Source organism: Portunus trituberculatus, chromosome 29 (assembly GCF_017591435.1).
Source record: "Portunus trituberculatus isolate SZX2019 chromosome 29, ASM1759143v1, whole genome shotgun sequence".
NCBI lineage: Eukaryota > Metazoa > Arthropoda > Malacostraca > Decapoda > Portunidae > Portunus > Portunus trituberculatus.
The window spans coordinates 10,412,261-10,427,903 of NC_059283.1; the positions used below are offsets into that span (position 1 = coordinate 10,412,261).

The following is a 15,643-nucleotide window of genomic DNA, read 5'->3' on the forward strand; positions in this document are numbered from 1 at the left end:
GGCTTAATTTCTGAAGTTTAAACGTGTATGAAAAGATGTAAAAAGTGCATGGTGGTATCAATAGTGTATAGTAAAAAGAAAAAAAAAGTGGAAGGACAAGATGTTTGGTTTAGATCATTGATGAATAACGTCGAGAGTGGTTGATAGGGCAGAAAGAACCCTGAGGAACACTATTGTTAATATTCTTGGAAAAAAGAACACTAACCATGGGGGTCCGCAGGGGGGTGGGGGGGCAAGGGAGGAAATGTTTAAAATTGACGCCCATGTCCTCGCGTTTTTTTTTTTTTTTTTTCTTTCCTGTGAACACCCATGGCAGCGACCACAGCAGCAATACAAGTCAGAAAGGTAACTTGAAATTAAATTACAGATAGAAGGATAGATGCCGTGGGAGGGGAGTTTGGAAATCTAAATTTTATGCCAGACTATGAAAAGGTTTTGGTATGTAAGGCAACAACGAACGTTTCATCAGTAGCTACTCGTAAAAGAGGATAACCAAGACTCAACAGAGAGACCCAGATTACCGGTTGAGCATCCTTGACAAAAACTCTTACTGACGATCAGAAATAGTCTTGTGAAGTGATATTTGTTTAAAAATTTTCCTTTTTTTGAGATTAGATTAAAAACTTTTCAGAAGCAAGAAATTAAAGCAATAGCACCGTATTTTGCCGGATCAGAGCAGTCACCTTTCTTTGAAACAGGCTGAATGTAGGCAAACTTCTAGTAAGAAGGAAAGGTAGATGTTGAATTGTTGATAGAAAGAGACGTAAGAGTTTGACAAAGCAAGATGCAAGCATGGAGGCACAGCTTCGAAGATCAATAGGAGTGTCCCATTGCAGGTCCGTAAGTCTTCCGAGTGTTAAGGCCAGCAAGGGCATGGAAATAATCATTACGACATTGATACATACCGAGAAAAAATAATAGTTATGATGATAAAATGAAATAATAAATTACAGGAAAAATCATGACTTTAGCCCATATTGTTTCGTCAAGGTTGATCCAGTGGGAAGTGCTAACATTTTGGTGTAAATTTATACACTCCTTGTTTTAGGAGGTTTTTCACTGGCAGGGGAAGAGTGAGGCGCCGCCCGCCCACCAAAGCCTCGGGGCTCATTGTCTAGCGGCTGGCGCCCTGCTCAGTACTGCGAGAAATATAGGTATATAGCACATGTAGCTCTTTCTGTCTTCAGTTGAAGTGTGATATTTTCCATTATATTCTCTAAACGTAAATTTAATTTGCGTGTATAAAAAAAAAAAAAAAGATACTTCAGTGTTATGGTGCATTTTTTTCCTTCATTAATGGAGAATTGGCATTGTTTTGACATTTGATAAGGCGACGAGCAGGTTCACACGTGTCAATATGCGGCTGGAAATACTATAATAGCCGCTGAAAGTATCGACAGAGCCCTGCTTGAAGGAACACGTTCACACAGCGACAAAACCAACATGTTGGTCTTGTTTTGCGGCTGGTTTTTCCACCGCATTTCAGCCGAAAACTCTACCGATAGCGGCTGACAATTCCAGCCGCATATTGAAACGTGTGAACCCGCCTTTAGATTAGCAGAGTGTAACAAGTTTCAAGCCATAATACAATCGACTCAGTTGTTTTCGGTTTTCAAAAGAAATCATTGATTAAGCATTGTAGAAACAAAACACTTTTTTACTAGCACGCCTCAAGATTGTTTTCAGATTTGCTATAAAGGTGTGTGTGTGTGTGTGTGTGTGTGTGTGTGTGTAAATGTACTGCAATATAACATCAACTCTTGTTTTGTTAATTAAATTAATCTAATTTTTTTTTATCTTTCAATATCATATCCAGAGAGAGAGAGAGAGAGAGAGAGAGAGAGAGTTCATGGTCATTCCTTTGAGAGAATGTCAATGAAGAAGCATCAGATTAGATATTACACTGTTAAACAAGCTTGTGTCAGTGTTAGGGCAGGTCAGACAGGTAATTGTTGTAGAGTTTATTCTGTATCATATAAATACAATGGGAAACTGTGTTATATGAGAGAGAGAGAGAGAGAGAGAGAGAGAGAGAGAGAGAGAGAGAGAGAGAGAGAGAAATATCACCTATCTATTCCTGTCACACACACACACACACACACACACACACACACACACACACACACACACACACACACACACACACACACACACACACACTAAAGGCATCTAATTACTTAGTTACCTGAGCACCATTGCAATAGTAATTGTTCTCTGTTCCCCTGACTGCCACTAACACACCTCAGTGATGAACAACAAAGCTTTCTTCTCTCTCCTCCTTCAAAACAAACCTTCACACAGACACATGGCAGTGTTGGTCCACACCTATTCTTTTCCTCTACTAATAATTCAAAACCAATGCTCACGTCAAACCCAAAACATTACAATTACATTAGCAAAATTAAAACTGTTAGTATCTCTCTGCTCACTTCATAACCTTCACATCAAACCAAACATCTTCAAACACTCAATTTATATTTATTTACACATAAAAATATATACCATTACACGAATACATTACACTGTAACTATAATAAACTTTAAAATTTACTTATTCTCTGTTTATGAAAGTTAAATCATATTGAATATACTTATAATTAGTTCTCTTCAGATATTTTGAAGATCCATCACAGTTCCTTTTTAAAGTTATTATTGAAAATATTTCCATCTTTCTATAAAACTACAGAATCCACAAGTAGGTTCATATATTCCATTACATTCTCCATTCACACAGGTATAACTGAATTAGCCATTAACATATGTACAGAAAAATAATGGTAGGTCCAAATTCACTTCAATGACACACAGCCACACACACACACACTATAACTTTGCCTTGCCTCTGGCATGGACAACAGCAATCTTTTGTGCTAATAGTTCGTCAATAGCTTCCTTGGAGTAGCCGGCCTCAGTGAGAATGTCAGTGGTGTGCTCCCCTATCTGTGGTGGCCTCAGTCCAGGCGCCAGGGTAGCAGGGGTGCGGGAGAGGATCGGGGCAGGGCGGGGTTCGTAGTGGTCCGGGGAGTACATGGATGGAATGAAGGAGTTTCTGGCGATGTTGTGAGGGTGGTGGGGTGCTTCCTCCATGCTCAGTACAGGAGTCACACAGGCGTCCTTCCCTTCAAACACCTGTCAATGTGGTCATGGCTGTAGCTTGCTGGTTTGAGTATACTCACTTGTTATTACTAGTGATTGTCGTCTTAATTTGCTTTATACGACTGTACTTCATGATGGATTTCCTTTACTAAGAGGAGTAATGGCATGTACTTGTGGTGTTCTTTGTAGTGTGTACATAAGACAGAAGAGGGAGGAGAATGAAAGTGGTGGACAGGACAAGAGGAGGAAGTACAACTGATACAGCCAAATGGGCACTCTTCTCTCATGGCTATCTCCTTAAGGGAATTATAAAGGCATTGGTGCACATTGGGTTACAATCTTCATACAATTTTGGCTTTGAGTAAATAGAGAACATTATCAGAACAGCTTACTTTGGTCCATTCTGCTTGCGTTTTCTCCTTGAATCTTGCAGCAATTATTTTCTTCATCTCATCAGGCTCATCAAACTGTCCCACCTCTTCTGCATCAAGGCCCAGCAGGGAGATCAGTTCCTGGTAAAACTGAGGTTCAATGGCCCCCACGGCCATGTGTCTGCCATCACTGGTCTCGTATGTGTCGTAGAAGTGTGAGCCAGAGTCCAGCCTAGTGTGTGTGTGTGTGTGTGTGTATAGGGAAAGGGAGGGACATGTTAGCAGCAGCATCATCACTGGCATGCATGTGGTCTGTGCCATCAACAACACAGAAAGAGTGTAGTACTGTACAGTTGAGGCGTAAAACACTCAATAATCAAGGTAACATTATACACTTGTCTATTTCCATATCATAGCTGATAGACTGATTAATTCAACAGTACAGGACTGTCATGTGGTGCTTACAATACCACAAAGTTTGATTAACGTCACAGTAAAGCATCAAAAGCTGGTCATCCTCATTCACAGTAAGTGAAGGAGCCATCTAGACTCTCATGTCACAAGTGAGGCTTTAACTCCTTCGTTATCAAGGCACACTACTATTAACAACAACCTGCAGCTTAACCTACTCGTGTCTTCCCACTTTTCTCTCACCACTCACCAGTTTTCTCCTCGAGGTTTGCCCCACAAGAACATTCCCTGAGAGGAGTATATCCATGAACCAACATATGCAGCGCCCTCCACCATGTTGGCGTCGATCACTTGTCCCTTTCCTGCAACACACACATGATATCAGGGCATGTTTGTGTTGAAGTCATGCACTAGTGTGGCTTCCTGTGTTATGTGTGATGAAAGGTGATGTCTGCTGGCACAGTACAGTAAATGCATCACTGCCCTGTGGTTAGGGAATGAGTGGCAATGCACTGTGTGGCCAGCTTAGAGAAATAGCACAGTCACAATCACAAGAACAGTTCCTGCCCTACCTGACTTGGAGCGTTCTAGAAGTGCCAGGCTGATGCCCAGCGCGCACAAGAGCCCCCCACCAGCAAAGTCTGCCAGGAGGTTGATGGGTGGTGTTGGCGGTGCACCTTTGCGACCCAACATGGACAGTAAACCTGAGGACAGGCAGGTCATGCTAAGCAACCACCCCACCCACCAGAAACAACTCTTATCACCAAGACATCTTCATGAAAATACACTAACATATAACTTGAGTGTATGTGTGTGTACCTGATAAGGCAACATAGTTTATGTCATGGCCAGCCATGTCTGCACATGGCCCTGACTGGCCAAATCCAGTCAGCCTGGCATAGATGAGCCCTGGGTTGTCTTGGAGGAGGGTGTCTGGCCCCAGTCCAAGCTTCTCCATGACCCCTGCAAAGTCAACAAGTGGTGCTGTCCTGTGATACATCTTCAATGGTCTCCACTACTTCATACGTGGGATGAAATCTAACTTAACTTTGTTTGTAACAAAACTCCATTATAACTTTGGCAAAAGTTAAGAAAATCAATTTTCATACCATTAATGACTAAATAATCTGATATTATGTTTCCAACATTCACTTGTTTCTCAAAACAAGTAAAGGATGTGTTTTCAGTACTTACTTCAGGCTCAGGCTCACTTAAGAATATGAATTAAGTTTCTTGCAATATAAATGTCCATTTAAATGCATATCAGATCATACTGATCAAGGCAGCATGTTTTCAATGACAGTGGTACACTACACCAACACACTTCACCTGCTGTACCCTCGCCCAACACTGTGTTCTATAAAGTATTTCCAAAGACACAGCAGACTTCAGAGAACACATCAGAAAAAGAAATTAAGTTTGAGCATCACACAGAATCTGTCTGGTGCCAGAATGATGTACATCACCCTACAGTGTTCTCTGAAACACACACTGTGTCTTAAGAGACACCCACTCACATGACAGGGCCTCAAGAGTGTGTGTGTCCATCATTACCCCTTCGGAAAGGCTCGATGAGAACATCAGCACTGCTACACAGCTTGCGAGCCACACTCACAGCCTCTGGCTTCTTCAGGTCCAGCGCCACCGACCGCTTGCCTCGTCCCAGCCGGTCCTGGTCGGGTCCTCTGGTCTGTGGACAATGCTCATAACACTTGTACATTCTAGAACCCACCACACACTCCTCACATTATCAGAACCAACCAACACTTCAATGTGCATTATCTGTGGTAGTTAGCGACTCTATAATTACATACAGTTTTGTAGTTTACCATTCATTCAACTGTAGTCTCACCTTATCAATCCTGATGACGTTTGCTCCAAAGTCAGCCATAATCATGCCACAGAATGGAGCCGGAGCCAGGCCAGCCAGCTCCACCACCCGCACTCCTCGCAGAGCCATTCTGGAAGTTGTCAGGATATTGATAGCTCCTCTGTGTGATGCTTTGGTGCAGATATGCATCTCAATTCCTCTACCAACAATCAAGTTACAACACTGTCATATGTTCACAAGTCTTGTTAGTACATGAATCTTTGTCTCTATTTGCCATTTATGTGCATTCACTTCATTTCTCTATAACGGGTTCTCAACCTGGGGTTTTCAAACCACCACAAGTTCACAAGAAGATTTCCAGGAGTACTTAGATGGCTGATCTAATAATACCCTTTGCAGTATCATTGCATATTGAGTTAGTGCCAGTCACTTCATTAACATTCCAGGGGTACTTCAATGGCTGATCTTATAATATCCTTTGCAGTCCACCATTGCATGTTGAGTTTGTGTCAGTCACTAAATTAACAATCTGTTCAATGTCAGATTACTGGTGGTTCGGGTACATGACTAGTCTTACAACTCATGGGATTCTTAATGACAAAAAGGTTGAGAAACTGCTCTATAAAGATGGAAGTTATATAGCTCATATAGCTACCTGTTTTGTTTGTCAATCTATGAAGAAAGCTCATTAAGATTTTTCTCTATGCTGTCCTAAAGAAGCAAGAAACATTCCAAAAGAAAGGCGAATTACTGCACATTGCACTACTTTGAACTATATATATGGACCAAACTTGAAATAGACTAATAATACCCAAGTAGATGATTGCTGGAAAATAATTTCTGCCTTAGTAAAATTAAAGAAAAAAAAAAAAGACTTGTTGAGAGACACCTCGCACATTACATTAAAGCACATCAAAATAAACGAGGGATTAGAAAACTATGATGAAGGAATCAGGATGAAGCTTACCAAAAAATTAAGGTAACGGACCGGCTCAGTAAGACTAATGCCTCGCCCTGAATGCATCATGAGTCTAGCTCACTTGTCTCCTCTGAGAAATGTTAGCCAGACGTGCACCCCACATCACAGTGTCTCCCAAAGGTTCACGGTCATGTACTGGTAGGTTTGGGTGGCTTAGCACGGTACAAAACAGTAAATACTTGCCAGATAAACCTTCCACACACCTATTTACACTACACACACACTCCTCCAGACTACTGTGGTGTGGCCAGGGGCATCAAATAACTAACACCTTGCAGAGACGTGTAAAGATGATGGCAGCAGCAACTATGAAGAGAGATAACACGGAGCAAAGGACACGGTGATAAGATTTAGGTCGCGGCGAGGCTGTAACTGCAACCCGAGCCAAAAGCACGAGTTCCCCTTTGAAAATGTGCAGTTTTCTTCCTTCAAAAAAAAGATAGAAATAACAGGAAAGACATGTGATCTTTCAGTGATACTTTTATATTGTAGTTTTGTTTCTTATATCTCTTAGTGATTACAAGAGTCTTACTGATTACTGAAGTGTGTGTCAGTGGAGAGTGCGGCGACCATCTGAGATTTTCGTAATGATTGTAAACTCATAAGGACTTGAGAGAGAGAGAGAGAGAGAGAGAGAGAGAGAGAGAGAGAGAGAGAGAGATTCAGATAACTTTTATTCACTAGATGAAATAATCATACATGTGAAAGAGACTGATGACTGCCCCACAGGCAAGTCTCGTCATTTTTTTAGGTTACATTTTAAAATTTAGTGTGTGTGTTGATGTATATATACACTGACGACGTTGGTGTCGAAGGAAAAAAAAAAAAAAAAAAAAAAAATATATATATATATATATATATATATATATATATATATATATATATATATATATATATATATATATATATATATATATATATATATATACTGATGTGGTAGATCAATGAAATGTTGATTTGACACTTTACATGACATACATTGAAATAAATGAGGTACTGTCCATTCAGGCGATATCACAGAATTTTGGGTAAGCACTCAGTGTTTCTTGGAGTATTTTAAGAAAGTGTTTAGCAAGGATAACAAGTGTGGGTTTGGTTCACTGCACTTCAGAGAGAGAGAGAGAGAGAGAGAGAGAGAGAGAGAGAGAGAGAGAGAGAGAGAGAGAAGTAAATCAGTAACATTCGAAGAGGAGACATGAAGTGAGAGGTATCAAGGTTTTTAAATATCTGGGCAGCGGAGAGAAAGTTACCATATCTCGAGGTGTTTAGGGCCACCTGGATTGCAAATAACTCAATGATCCCATCACTCACTTATGGAAAAGGTAGCGGCCAGTCCAGCATTCCCAGTGAGACCATAATACCCCGCCGGCGCTACAGGGTTGTGTCCCCCCTTTCCCAACCAGGGCCAGCGCCGCGGCAGGATGGTAGAGCTGGGCAGGAACAGGTTCCGGAACAGGGCCAACGGTTCCACCACGTTGGGAACCGGTTCCAATTCTTGGAACCGGTTCCACTTTAACGATTCCATATTAATACAGATGGTAGATACGCATGAGTTACAAATCACAAATTGTATATATAGTGCTTATTTATGAGAATGTTATCATTAATGTTATTTAGGAATCCTTGCAAATGCCAGTACCTACAGATGAACGAAGTAGAGTATAATACAATCGTATATGCTGCAGGCAGGCTTGTATCCATTATTCAAAGAAATTGCACGAATAATATATAAAAAGTTTGTTCATACTGGTCATTGTCCAATAGCAGGCACCGATTTAATGTTGCAATATCACTACCATTTCTTTGTGCTCTGATTGGTAGATACTCTATGACGTCACAACATAGTGTGTGTGTGTGTGTGTGTGTGTGTGTGTGTGTGTGTGTGTGTGTATATATATATATATATATATATATATATATATATATATATATATATATATATATATATATATATATATATATATATATATATGCACACCCAAACCACTTAAAGCACTTAAAACTAACACAAAACACACTCAAAACTCCACGCAACACTTCAAAATGTCCCCAAATACACCGAAAACTCACTAGAAATACACAATATACGCTAAAATCACCCAGAACCATCCGAAACACAAACCTATTACAACACTCAAAATTAACCCAAAACACACTCATAAAACCAAGCAACACCTCAAAAGGCACCAAAACACACACATATGCAACACTCCCTAGAAACAACTTACGCCAAAATCACCCCCACACTCACCAAAACCATTTAAAACACTCAACACTAACATAAAACACTCAAAACACGATGCAACACCTCAAAATGCACCAAGACACAACTAAAACTCACCATAAAAACACCCAATATAAACCAAAATTACCCCCACACACACCTAAACCACTTACACCACTCAATATCATCCACTACCACACTTAAAAAGCCATGCAACCACTCAAAATGCCCCCAAACACACTTAAAATTAACTAGAAACACCCAATACACCCAAATCACCTCCACACACATCCAATAGTCTCCTAACATACACCCATATACAGCTTGAAACACTCAAAATTAACCAAAAAAACACGCTCAAAACACCACAAAGCTCCTCAAAATGCTCCCAAAACACACTCAAAACATGCAAATACTGAAACACATCTCAATCCACATACTCAAGGTACGTAAAATATACCTAAAAGGCCTAAAACACACTGAAAACACACAAAATGCACCAAAACATACTCATAACACCCTGCAACACTACTGAACACACTTGAAACACCCCAAATATATCCCAAAACCAACAGTATGCATTATAAAGAACGTTAAGATTAAAAGGGACACTTACCTAAATATTACACCTTGGCTCCTTCTCCTATTCCGCTTCTATTTCTCATTTCTTCTTCATCCTCCTCCATTGTTTCTCCTTCGTCTTCCTTCTATTGCTTCCATCTACACACTTGAGCCTAGAAACACATGAAAAAACTAGATGTTAGACAAAATATTGAGGAAATGGAGGGTGACTTAAGTATTGTGGCTTGGCTGCTCCTCTTCCTCCTCCCTTTCTCCTTCCTTCCTCCTTATCCTCCTTTATTTCTCCTTTCTTCCTCTTTCTGCTACCAATATTTACACAGCTGAACCTAGAAACACACGAAAACACGTAGAAATCACTAGATATTAGGCAAAATATTGACGAACTGGAAGATCTGGAAAAGAGGCGCCAGCCCGGGGCTATGATGAGTCACCATCTGAGCTGTGGTCATCAGAGAGAACGGGAACGGGGTGACTCGGCTAAATTACGTAAATAATTTGATTTAAAAATGACTTTTAGAAAAACGAAGCAACGGCCAAATGCATGATATTTTATGACGTGATAAATATTTAAACTAATTTTCAAAATATCAAAATCTCTCCACTTCAACTAGTTTTTGAAAAATTTCTAAATTAATTACCTTAAAAGTACAAAACATTTTCAACAATAACTTTCCTAAAACGTCCTGGAAAGTCAAGCCATTTTCACTTGGCGAGTATTTTACCACATTTCACGGAGTCTGAGCTATCTTTTAAAACATTCTACAGCGAGTTAGATCGAGAAGCAGAAACGTGAGCAAATAAAATAAAGAAAAATAAGACTTTTGTTCAACAGCACCAAACACCATTTCAAAGTCCACATATTTATATAATTAGATTGATTTCACACTTAAAAGAGCATAGACGATTCTTTGATACCATAAAGGCTCACTTATAGCTTCAAATAAAAAAAAAAACAAAATGGAAATTGAAATTTTTGACCGTTAAAAGCCTTTAACATACGCCATAAAACACCACTAAACGCTACATATTTATCCAATACAGGCGCGTAAACACTTCAAACACAACGAAACATTTATAGAAACCATAAAAACATACTATGGAAGCGATATATTACCGTTAAGAAATATTTGTAAAAATGTATTTGACCCCGCAGGCTGTAGGCTGTCAGGGGTAGGGTAATGGCTGGGGGGCAGCGGGGTGCAGGTGGCCCGGAGGCAACACCGGGAACCGTGGCGGCGGACCAGCATATGTTATCTTTATCATCTCACCAAGCCAAAATTAAGTCATATAGAGAACTTTTGACTGTAGGATATGAAATAATAGACTGGTGGCGGCATTCTGACACATGTTTGGCTTACGGTAAGTGAAGGAAGCAAATATCAGCTGTTAATACTGACGCCTTGCTCTTTTTAATGATCGTTATACCTATCACCTTTTAATATTTGCGTACTGTTTTCACTATCATATGTAAAGAAAACCTAAAATAAGTGAATGGCCTTATAAATACCTTTAATTGACGAAGATAAGGCAGTGTGGAGGGTTGTGGCGTAGGTTTGCACAGCTTGTCTTGGCGCTTGGTGCTTGGTGCTGCTTGAAAACTGTCGGTAATATAGCAACAATTCACTTCACTTGTGTGTGTATGTGTGTAGACATGTTCTGGATGTGTTTTGAGTGTGTTTACGAGTGTTTTCGGTATGTAATAGTGTTTTTTTTTTTGGCTGTGTGTGGGTGTGTATGGGTCAGTATAGCCGACCGCCACTATCGCTGTTACCACCACCGCCACCGCAAGACCACTACTGCCGTTAAAACCCAGTAACAGAAAGTATATATGTAAAGGTACTACGTGTGTTTAATAGTATGAATGTCTATGACAATTATCTATCATCAGTGAGATACTTTACTTGTGAAAATATCACAATGATTTACTGGTTATTGTGACATCTTTCTTTTCGTTATTGTGTCCAGCTTTAGTTATTTGTAAAAGAAGTATATATCAAATTGTATCTAGTTGTACAGCGAGTGTTGGCAGCTGCTGCGGGACAAGAAACGAGGTGTTTAAGAGGCCGACTATTTCATTTCACGCACACACACACACACACACACACACACACACTTTTATATTCATGATATGCTACTACTACTACTACTACTACTACAACAACAACAACAACTACTACTACTACTACTACTACTACTACTACTACTACTAGGGGCTGGGTGGCGTAGTTGGTTAATGCGGTGGGTTCGAATCCTTGCCAAACCTAATTGCCCGGTGGAAGATGTAGCGTTCCCCCGTTCACCCTAGCGGTGCCATATGACCTAAGCTGTTGCGGCGCCTAATGGAATAATTTTCATTTCCATTTACTACTACTACTTACTATTGCTATTACTACTATTAATACTACAGCTGCTACTACTACTACCACTACTGCTACTTCTATTACTATCATTGCTACTACTACTACCACTATCACTAATATTACTGCTGCTACTACTACTACTACTACTATTACTACTGCTGCTGCTGCTGCTGCTGCTGTTGCTGCTTCTGCTATTATATACTCCCTCAAACCCTCACATAATTCTATTTCATTTTTCTCCCTATTTCTGCTATAATTTATAATGCATTTCAGGTGGATAACATCTGGAAATGCACGAAAAATACGAGAGAGAGAGAGAGAGAGAGAGAGAGAGAGGGGCAGGGCTCGCCAAACTCCGTCAAGAGGAAGCGGCTTTTGTGTGTGTGTGTGTGTGTGTGTGTGTGTGTGTGTGTCTAACGTTCGTGAACAGAGTATAGTTAAAATGCCTCTCGGTCTGAGTGTCAAAACAGGTACAACAAGTGTCCACTCTCAGGAGTTATAATTGTATCCCTCACTTTTAACGTTATCTTCTGCGTCTGTCATTCCTTGCATCACTTCCCCTGCTCTCACGCCGTAGCGCCACGTGGCCTCTGCTGCCTGGCGTTTCCCTGTCTACTTGCCTTACGAGTACCATCTAAACTTCAAGTCTGCAGTCAGTAGGGTGCCGTGCAGCAGGGATTTCCCTGAGGTGACTGACTCACTGTGGACATCACACGGCGTCCATTTCCTGCCGCGGTGCCTGAGGAATGACATATAGCTATACATATAGTTTTGGGTGTCTAATATTTCACAGATCGTGTATATGTGTTCAGTGACGCGTGAATTATTTCATAGTGGCCTGGTGACGCGTGCAGTGTTCTGAATCGAAAGAAGACAAGAAAGGATGACATTATACAGTGCAGCACAATACAGGTGACCCAAATGTGAAGATAAGTTGAGTCTGTGTTGTACTATATAGTCACACCAGCCACCGCCTCCCGGAGCTGCTACCAGGCACTGTAGGACGAAAGTAAGCACACATCATCACACTTAACTCAGGCAAGTAAGGGGAAGGTATTTTAGATGTAATGATAATGCTAGTAGTAACTCTGAGGCTGCGTCTTTCTCTCCAATGACGGCTTGTGGATGTCCTTCCGTGTTATATCTTTACACATAAGTCTCCATGAGTGTTTTGTGCTCACACTACACCAACTGCTTATATGCCAAGAGCAGTGAGGGTTGAAGTCAATTCTATGTAGGATTTATTATTTGTTATCATAGTGTTTGCTAGTATTTATATGAATAGAAAGATGTTCTGTGCTTATCCTCTGCTTGTTGCTTTCCTACCAAAAAACATTGTTATGTCTAGTGTCGCCTCCGTGTATCAGTGTGTGCGGGACTGTGTGGAGACGGCCAGGCGTTGTGTAGCCACTCTCAGCCTGCCCTTCATACGCGAGGTGGTCCGCGTGGCACGGGACTTTCCTTTCGTCAAAGGAGACATTAAATGATTCCTTAGTAAGGATGGTGAAGGAGGAAGGAACAAGATACTTCTCCCAGACGTGTAATGTAGGCGTTTGTTAAGCCTCCTCTCATGTGCCTCAGTCCAGGGCTCTCGCTCCCACTTGTGAGCCGAAACCAAAGGGGGTCTCTGGAGCAGTGAGCGGCAGAGGGGAGCCGAGGGGACAGAAAATCCACAGAACCGAAACCTTCCAACCAGTTGCTGTCGAGCGGCGGTGAGGGGAGGTTGCCCGCCGCCCCTCTCCCCTCACTCACTCGGTGCTTGTAGGGAATAGTCACCGTCATAGCTTATCTTGCCCTGTGCCCGCTAGTGACCGGTCCTGTGGGTTCCTGCCTGGGCAGCGGTGAGCCTCATGCCTGGAGGGAGGAGCGGCGGCCTGCAGAGAGTAGAGTTGCACGTGAGGCCAAACTAGAGGCGGATTGGGTGGCTAGCACTGTTAAAGTGGGTGTGCCAACAGCTCTCGGCCTTCCCTCCCACTCTCTCTCTCTCTCTCTCTCTCTCTCTCTGACTCAAACAGCACGCCTCCTCTGTTACCAACTTACCAAGGTGTGCTTCGTGTCCATGCAGCCGTAACATCCAGGTTAATTAATCTACGTGCACGTCCGATAAGGTGTGTGTGTGTGTGTGTGTGTGTGTGTGTGTGTTTGATGGAACTGTCATGCTTACAACTTTGAAAATATTGATAAGTCATCTATATTCAACATTCCTGTGTTTGATTGTTACAATTTGTTTCTTTTTTTTTATGTTTGCTTTGAACAAAAAGATATGATGTATGTGAGTATGCATGTTTTGTTCATTTCTTTACTGTTACTGCTTATGTACAAATTTGAGTTTATGTCCATCCTATATTTCTCTCCCTTCTCTCCTTTCTTCCTTCCTTGTCTCCTTTTTTTCTTCTACTCCATCTCTTCATCCCTCTTTCCCATTCCCTTCTTTCCTCTGTCCTTGGCGGCCTCTTGCACCTTCCCTCTTTTCTTATGTTCTTATGTTCTTATCTTATTTAATTTCCCTGTTTCACATCCTTCCTGCTTTCCTTCCTATATTATTTCAAGCTTTCTTTCCATTTTATCCCTTCTACTCTCTCTCTCTCTCTCTCTCTCTCTCTCTCTCTCTCTCTCTCTCTCTCTCTCTCTGCAATAACCCTCTTTCCGTTGCAGGCAGGGCTGGAACGCTCACAGGACGAGTTGCTGCTCTTTAGATGATCAAGATTTGTAGAACGACAGACATGGAAACTAGGTAAGAATATAATTTTTACTAATGTTAGATTAAAATTCGTTATCTTCACTAGTATGTTTCTTATTTTGTTCTTTGGTTTATTTTTTTTTTGCGTCATAGAACGAAGCCATTTCCTTGTTGTGTGTTGGATAATGAGATTTTGTTGCGATTGAAGGATATTTATCAAGTGCCGATTTGAAGTAGACATGGAAACGAGAGAGAGAGAGAGAGAGAGAGAGAGAGAGTGTGTGTGTGTGTGTGTGTGTGTGTAGATAGAATCGTTAGCAATTCCATAGTCATTCTTTGATATGATTTGTAAGGTCTAGTTACAAAAACACTCATTGCACTGTTTAAGAGGCAAATTGAAAGGATCGTCTGAAGTAGCGATGAAAAATAAACTTAAAGAGAAATCAGAGAGGTCTCAAGACATTTGTCCCTGTATTTTGGTTAACTCTCGTGTGTTTTTAAGGAAACTGACAATGCAGTGGGCCTGTTTTTTCCATATTTTGTTGTCCTTGGCCAGTTGTCCCTCCTACTTAAAAAAAAAACTACTAATTACTTTATCTTGTATGAATAGATGAAAAGAAAGTTTAAATGAAAAGTACGGAACTCAAGTGGACATTACAGGTAAGGAATACATCGAGTCACAACAAATTATTACCTTGAATGCGTAAAGAAAAGAAAAAGGTGTATAAAGTAAAGGTAAAGGACATCAAAGTAGATATCATTAGTGAGAGATGGAACTACGTCTCTACAAATTGTCATATCTTGGTTGAGGGAAAGACAGAACACGTAAAGGAATGCTGTAGAGATGAGAGCAGGCCATTCATAAGCAATAGATACCAAAAATACAAATGACTTCAAATTAAATGGATTGAGAAGGAAGAAAGAAAATATGTGAAGTGTGAAGGAAAGGTATGAAACTAGACAATATTAGTAAGAAGTAAAAAGCAACACTACTAGTCAATTTACCTTGAACGAGTAGAAATAAAAAAAGGAAAGAAAAAAAGAAAGAAAAATAGAAAATAAAGAAAGAAAAGAAAACAAAAAAGAAGAAAAACAGGAAAGAAACTAGA

At 40.7% G+C, this 15,643-nt stretch overlaps 2 protein-coding genes across 12 annotated transcripts in view; one reads left to right on the forward strand and one right to left on the reverse strand.

The window, feature by feature from the left end:
* Nucleotides 1–2,093: 2,093 nt before the first annotated feature.
* LOC123510585 (alpha-methylacyl-CoA racemase-like) lies at nucleotides 2,094–8,198 on the reverse strand. 6 transcript variants are annotated; one of them, XM_045265863.1, is made up of 9 exons: nucleotides 6,892–7,073; nucleotides 5,731–5,839; nucleotides 5,433–5,568; nucleotides 4,698–4,841; nucleotides 4,451–4,582; nucleotides 4,129–4,240; nucleotides 3,489–3,699; nucleotides 2,810–3,129; nucleotides 2,094–2,159 (listed from the first exon to the last, which is right to left on the reverse strand). In XM_045265863.1, the coding sequence occupies exons 2-8, from the start codon at nucleotides 5,836–5,838 to the stop codon at nucleotides 2,824–2,826; spliced, it is 1,149 nt and encodes a 382-aa protein (XP_045121798.1). In that variant the 5' UTR covers nucleotide 5,839; nucleotides 6,892–7,073; the 3' UTR covers nucleotides 2,094–2,159; nucleotides 2,810–2,823. The 6 variants fall into 6 exon arrangements, with proteins under 6 accessions (XP_045121798.1, XP_045121801.1, XP_045121797.1 ...); XM_045265866.1 differs by lacking the exons at nucleotides 2,094–2,159; nucleotides 6,892–7,073 and adding an exon at nucleotides 8,000–8,198 and having other exon boundaries at nucleotides 2,463–3,129; XM_045265862.1 differs by lacking the exon at nucleotides 2,094–2,159 and having other exon boundaries at nucleotides 2,463–3,129; nucleotides 6,960–7,081.
* A 5,329-nt stretch (nucleotides 8,199–13,527) lies between these two features.
* The window catches only part of LOC123510544 (carboxypeptidase D-like), a 44,880-nt gene continuing 42,764 nt past the window's right edge, over nucleotides 13,528–15,643 (forward strand). For 2 of the 6 annotated variants that reach the window (XR_006676539.1, XM_045265805.1), the window contains exons 1-2: nucleotides 13,528–13,962; nucleotides 14,510–14,588. Coding sequence is in view for 5 of the 6 variants with exons in the window: in XM_045265805.1 (XP_045121740.1) it covers nucleotides 14,551–14,588 (38 nt within the window). In the remaining variant the exon portion in view is untranslated. The remainder of the gene's footprint in view (nucleotides 13,963–14,509; nucleotides 14,589–15,643) is intronic. The other 4 variants (XM_045265801.1, XM_045265802.1, XM_045265803.1 and 1 more) reach the window with 3 other exon arrangements.

Bases quoted from the DNA above. Each gene is read 5' to 3' on its own strand.
- LOC123510585 (XM_045265863.1), bottom strand. From the start codon at position 5,838: ATGGCTCTGCGAGGAGTGCGGGTGGTGGAGCTGGCTGGCCTGGCTCCG. The intron at 4,842-5,432 runs GTAATGATGGAC...TTGACTTTGCAG, and splicing joins CATCGAGCCTTTCCGAAGGG to GGGTCATGGAGAAGCTTGGA. The intron at 4,241-4,450 runs GTAGGGCAGGAA...TGTGTGTTGCAG, and splicing joins TCTAGAACGCTCCAAGTCAG to GAAAGGGACAAGTGATCGAC.